Raw genomic sequence first — 5888 nt, forward strand, 5'->3', positions numbered from 1 at the left:
ACTGGCTCTAAGCCTTTTCTTAAGACTGATTCCGCATCAACCTAGTTGTTCTCATTGGTAGATCCAATAAACTTCTATTATTGCACTTTCATGTCATGCACTAATATTTTTTTCCTCTCCTATTGTAAAAAAATACTGTAAATTTCAAATGTATATACTTTTCAACCCGCTTTGCAATCCACTTGGCGTGAGGCCCCCACGGGCTGTGGCTATAGCCGAGCCAAGCCGACCTAAATTGGCGTGTGCCCGTACCGAGCTGAGTCGTGCCCTTGAAAACAAATGCGCGCCATCCTCTTCTCAGTTTATACTTTCTCCATCCCAAATTATTAGTCCCAAATTATTAGCTGTTTTAGCTTTTATAGATTTATACATTTTTTATACATCTAGACATAATACATATATAAATGCGTAGTAAAGTTTATGAATCGAGAAAACCAAAACAACAAATAATTTGGAACGGGAGAGTATTTTGCCTTAAGCTGAAACTCTCGGGACTAGACGCCCTTTCGAAATTTGGAGGGCCCAACTCACTGAATATGGAGAATGTTATGGACCAAATTGGTTATTACCAAATTACAGGGTGATTTTAGTAATGCTTCCCAATAACCCAATTCAAAGGCATATTATATTATATTATTAAAAAAAGGCATATTTTGGGCCCAGCACCTCCCAGAATGCTGGGCTCGCTGTCGCGCCCAGCCCACCAACAAGCAGAGCCGTCCGTCCCCCGTCGTCCTCACGCCGCCGTCTCATTCCCCGCGCACCTCAGACCAGACAGACCTCACCAACCTGGCAGCCTCCCCGCTCGGCACCGCACATCGGCCAAGCCCCGCCGCCCGCAGCCAATCACACACACTCCCCAACCACCAGACCTCCACATCCCCCACCTCCTAGGGCTCACTCCCCACCCAAGTCAAAACAGAAACCTCTAGCTCCAGGCCAATTCCTCGACCGCATCGCCGACCGACCGACCGCCTCCATGGCCACCTCCGCCGCTCTCGCCGCGCTCTCCGCCACGGCCACCGCCGCCGGCAAGCTCCTGCTCCTCCCGCGCCCCTCGTCCGCCGCCTCCTCCCTCTCCTTCGCCTCGCGCCGCCTGGGCGCCGCGGGGTCCCTCCGGGCCCGCGGGCTCCCCGGGTCCCCGGTCCGGGCCGCAGCGTCGTCCGCGTCGGCGCCCCCCGCGGCGGCGGCCAAGACCATCGCGGTCGGGGACCGGCTCCCCGACGCGACTCTCTCCTACTTCGACTCCCCCGACGGCGAGCTCAAGACGGTGACGGTGCGCGACCTGACGGCGGGGAAGAAGGTGGTGCTCTTCGCGGTGCCCGGCGCGTTCACGCCCACCTGCACCCAGAAGCACCTCCCGGGGTTCGTCGCCAAGGCCGGGGAGCTCCGCGCCAAGGGCGTGGACGCCGTGGCCTGCGTCTCCGTCAACGACGCCTTCGTGATGCGCGCGTGGAAGGAGAGCCTCGGGGTTGGCGACGAGGTGCTGCTCCTGTCCGACGGGAACGGGGACCTCGCCCGCGCCATGGGCGTCGAGCTCGACCTCTCCGACAAGCCCGTCGGGCTCGGCGTCCGGTCCCGGCGGTACGCGCTGCTGGCCGAGGACGGCGTCGTCAAGGTGCTCAACCTCGAGGAGGGCGGCGCCTTCACCAACAGCAGCGCCGAGGACATGCTCAAGGCGCTCTGAGTTGCGACCCCCTCCTCTCCTCGCTCGCCATGGTTTGTGCCTCCCTTACCTGAAAAAAAGTTAGCTTTCGTTTCTGAATGATGAATAATCGTTGCGTCAACGACGGTGGTGTCTTGTGTTGGTTGCTGCCGCCGCCGCCGAGAGTTTGGTGACTGGCGAATTCTGCACACTTCACCTCAGCGTAACTACTGTGTAAGAGTTGTCATCTTGATGCGAAGTTTCTAGCGAACATGATAGCTCCTTTGTGATTGTGAACGTGCTCTGTTTGGCATCTTCTGATGGCATATCACTATTATCAGTTTTGTGTCGAGGTGCAATGGTTGCAGCTGCACTTTTTTTGTGCAAACCAAAGAGGGCGACCGCCCAGTTTTAATTGGAAAGTTCAGTGCTTCAGGCTTTGATGCGCACCTGACCAAACACGAAGGCGTTTTGATACAGGCACACTCTGCACATAATTTTGGTGCTATGGTTAGCTCGTTTGATGAGGGATCGACTTGGCTGAGTTGCTGCGTCCATGAAGTTTTATCAGACATTCCCATCTCATCATGTTTGCTGTTTCAGTTCGCGCAGCTTCACATAAGCAGAGCAGTTTTCTTAATGCACGCTGAAGCTTCTACTACGGCTGTAGTCATTTGGGAAGGGGTTGTGGGGATTCAGTTTTCTAAGGGTGCAGTGCAGGGGGGTCACATGCCTCCTGGAGGAGCAAAGGCCTCCTATTTCATTTGCTCTGCTAACATGACATCTCATTGTTGTTAGTCCATTATTATACTGCTGGCAATCAAACCTTTTCTAATGCCTTGCTATGCTCGTGTTAGAAAATTAGAGCTTAGACAAGACCACTACGGAACCTCTGAATTCTCAAACCAGATCGGATCTCAACCGAATATCATTTTTTAAATAAGGGAACCTCTGACTAGAGCGCTTTCTGTTCGGCTGGCTGGCTGTGGCTGGTAGGTTGGTGGCTGATGTTGATTTGATGTGAGAAAAATACTGTTGGCTGGCTGGCTGATAAGCCAGTTGAGCAGAGCGAACTTGAACTGAGCAGAAGCGTAAACACCTTGAACGGGATGTCTCTTATTGTTTCTGATGCCTACATTCTGGTAACAAGCTGAAGTTCCTCTTTTCTTCACTAGCATCTCAAGTCTTTTGGAGAAAGGTAAATTCCCCCTAGTGAAGGCATATGAAACATCCTATTGGAAGAATTAGTTTCTTTTCCCCTGGCAGATGCTAGCGTTTTCTAAGGCATTTACGCTTGTACTACTATCTGAGGAGTGAGGAAGGATGCTGGATGAAAAATCCTCGGCAACGGTAACTTAACTGCAACTGCTAATTTCTTATTCAAAGAAAGCGCGCTCTGCTGTGTAGCTGGTTCGATTAAGGGTTCGGAGCACATATGGTTTGCAGCGATGGATGTAGACTGTGGTAGCAGTAGTAAACATGATCCCTGACGCCTGGTTCTGCACTCTACCGTGAACAAAGGCACGGTGCACCTGAAGAAGCGAGACGGTGACTTGAGCGGCCTGCTGAACAGAAATACTCCTCCAGTGGCTTGTGGTTGTGGCCATGTACCCAGGTTTTCGGTAAAGTCTATTTATCACACGGTGCGGTTGAAATCCATCCAATTACAGAGGCGATGCTCCGTGCCTCATGTTCTTCCCCAAGCTAGGGAAGGAGGAGCGGCCGCCACGAGCTAGGGAAGGAGGAGCGGCCGCCACGAGCTAGGGGTGGGGTGGAGCAGCCGAGGGGTGGGAGGTGGAGGGAGCGTCGCCGACAGCTGGGGTGGTGATTGAAGCAGCGGACCTTAGGGTTCCGAGGTTGCCGAGAGTGGAGGCGACTCCATAGCCACCGGCTCAAGAGAAAGGGGCTATGGGCAACAGTGGCAGTTTGGCCGGTTTGGCCGGCGGAGGATGAGATAGTGTGGGAGCACCGGTAGCCGGCGGTGGGGGTGAGAAGGTGGCGGCGGTGAGTGGGCAGCATGGCGACGAGATTAGTTAGCGGTGGCGGAGCCGGGAGCGGAGGACAAGGAGCCTTCTGCTACATCTCAGCGCGAGCTACAAATAGACGCCCCCAGGTTTCATCAACCATGCTTTCCGTTTTCGTTTTCGTTTCGTTTCCGCGGATGGATCCCCGGCTCGTCGTCGCGGTGAAACGCAGAGTCAGTCGCACGCGGATGCTCACAGCTGTTGTGTGTTTCTGACGGATGTTGCCGGCGGGCAGACATTGGTAATGCCCGATCAGCATGCCTGTGGTCGTTGGTCCGGTACAAACACCACCAGAACGTCAGGCTCTGGGCGCGCACAGCCGCCCGCACGGCCGCACAGCAGGCGTCATTGAGCAGTAGACACACAGCTAGCGACGCCATGTCATGTGGACTGTGGTGGTGTCTGCTGGGTTCCCGCGGCCACAGCCGGGCCGCCGTCGGCACGGCATTGCTGCTGCTCCTGGCCTGCCCGGAGCACGGCACGACGGCGGGAGAACGGCACGGCGGCGGGCGCCTGCGACGGCGGCGAGCTGGCCGCGAGCCCCGGCGGCGGCGGCCAACTGCGACGGTGGTGGCAGGAGCGCTGCAGGAGCCGTTGACTTTTGTGTGTGTGTGTGTGAAAGGGTATGTGAGGTGTGTAATTATCTCCAACTCCACCAGCTCTACTATTTGGTGGAGCACCTCTTGAGGAGCTCCAAGAAAAATCTAGAGTGGAGCTAGTTTTTCTTGGAATGGAGTGGAGCTGGTTGACCTGTTTGACTATTTTTTCATGGAGTGGAGCTGTTTTTGGTGGAGTAGAGCTCTCCCAAACACCCCCTACATATCGATGCCGTGCCAATGGTAGTACCTAGCAGGAAAAGGAATCAGACTATCAGCGAAACCTCATATCTGCATAATAGCTCGGTTTGATTACAGCAGTCATGGACGTCTGGTATTTGCAACTAAGGATTCAAATGTGTCACCTTTTCTGTTCCCCGTCCCAAAATATAATAAAATTTAGACTTTGTCAAAGGCAAACATTTTTCATCTTTGACCAATAGTATCTCAAAGAATAATTGTTTTTAAATAGAAAATATTACATATCGTTATAGTTGGTTTCATTAGGAATAAACTGATATCACTTTTATGTTGTCAATGTTTATATTTTTTTACCATCTACTGTTAAAGTTTGATAGGTTTGACTTGCAAAAAATCTAAAAATAGTTATATTCTGGGACAGAGGTAGTACTTCGTTTCTTTGGCTTTGGAATATCCAACAGAATTAGTCACATGACAAGATTCCCCAGGAGAATGTCAAACAGTAGCATTGACCATTCCATTTCTTACTTTGCCAGTCATACAGCAAAGCTCACTATTTAAATCAGCACGCTGCAATATGCTTTTCATGTGCACTGGATCACCACTACACCAGCTATCATGACTATAGTAAGTAAACAGTGAACATGATCATCCAATAATCATTAAAGAATTTGCCTAATAAGATTTTGGTATGAACAATCTACAAAGCAAAATACAAGCCGTTGCCACCTCATTTATTTCCCTAACTTCTTTTTTTTTCTCGAAACATATTACAGAAAGAAAATAGAACTAAGACTCAAAACAACCCATCTCCGAGTCATTATTTGTGGTTCTCTAAAATTAAAACTTGCAAACCTTATTTTTATCTTACTGTGTCCAATTGAAATGGTACTGCCGTGCATAGGCCCTTTTCTAGATTAAAAGATCTCAAGTATTGGGCTGGCAGATTTGGGCTTAATCTCTCACTAAGTCTGTGTGGGCTCAGCCATCCGGCAAAACATACAGGCCGAAGTGCTAGACTAAATTAAAATCTTACCACCCCTATTTTTGCTCAAAAGAATTGTTGACGTAGAATTGACCAACACACAAGCGCTAGAACGCGCAGGATCGCAACAATCAGAACCTGACGAAACTCGCCGGCGACTGGTCAGGCCGGTCGCGCTAACCGGTCGGACCGGTCGGACGCAGAGAGGCTTCGCGAAGACCTAAAACCACGAGATCAGGAGGGACCCCGTCGGAGCTCGCAGATCTAGGATTGTCTTGAGGTCGGCAGGTCACTCAAGACGCCCTTAAACGTCGTAGAGATGAACAAAGAACAACACGAGGTTGGAAAAGCTAGGGTTTAAGAAAAATAGAAAAATAGTAGAGTGATTGATTCGATTGGGTAGTTGGACCTCAATCGGCCGTGGCCTTTATATTTAT

General features: G+C 51.3%; 1 protein-coding gene across 1 annotated transcript; it reads left to right on the forward strand.

Moving 5' to 3' along the window:
• Window positions 1-759: 759 nt before the first annotated feature.
• LOC120671188 (peroxiredoxin-2E-1, chloroplastic-like) lies at window positions 760-2004 on the forward strand. Its single transcript, XM_039951472.1, has one exon. It carries the CDS (start codon window positions 980-982, stop codon window positions 1685-1687), a length of 708 nt encoding a protein of 235 aa, XP_039807406.1. The 5' UTR covers window positions 760-979; the 3' UTR covers window positions 1688-2004.
• Window positions 2005-5888: the final 3884 nt, after the last annotated feature.

This window comes from Panicum virgatum, chromosome 4N, assembly GCF_016808335.1.
Source record: "Panicum virgatum strain AP13 chromosome 4N, P.virgatum_v5, whole genome shotgun sequence".
In the NCBI taxonomy this organism is placed as follows: domain Eukaryota; kingdom Viridiplantae; phylum Streptophyta; class Magnoliopsida; order Poales; family Poaceae; genus Panicum; species Panicum virgatum.

Coding starts and splice junctions, on each gene's coding strand:
- LOC120671188 (XM_039951472.1), top strand. CDS start 980: ATGGCCACCTCCGCCGCTCTCGCCGCGCTCTCCGCCACGGCCACCGCC.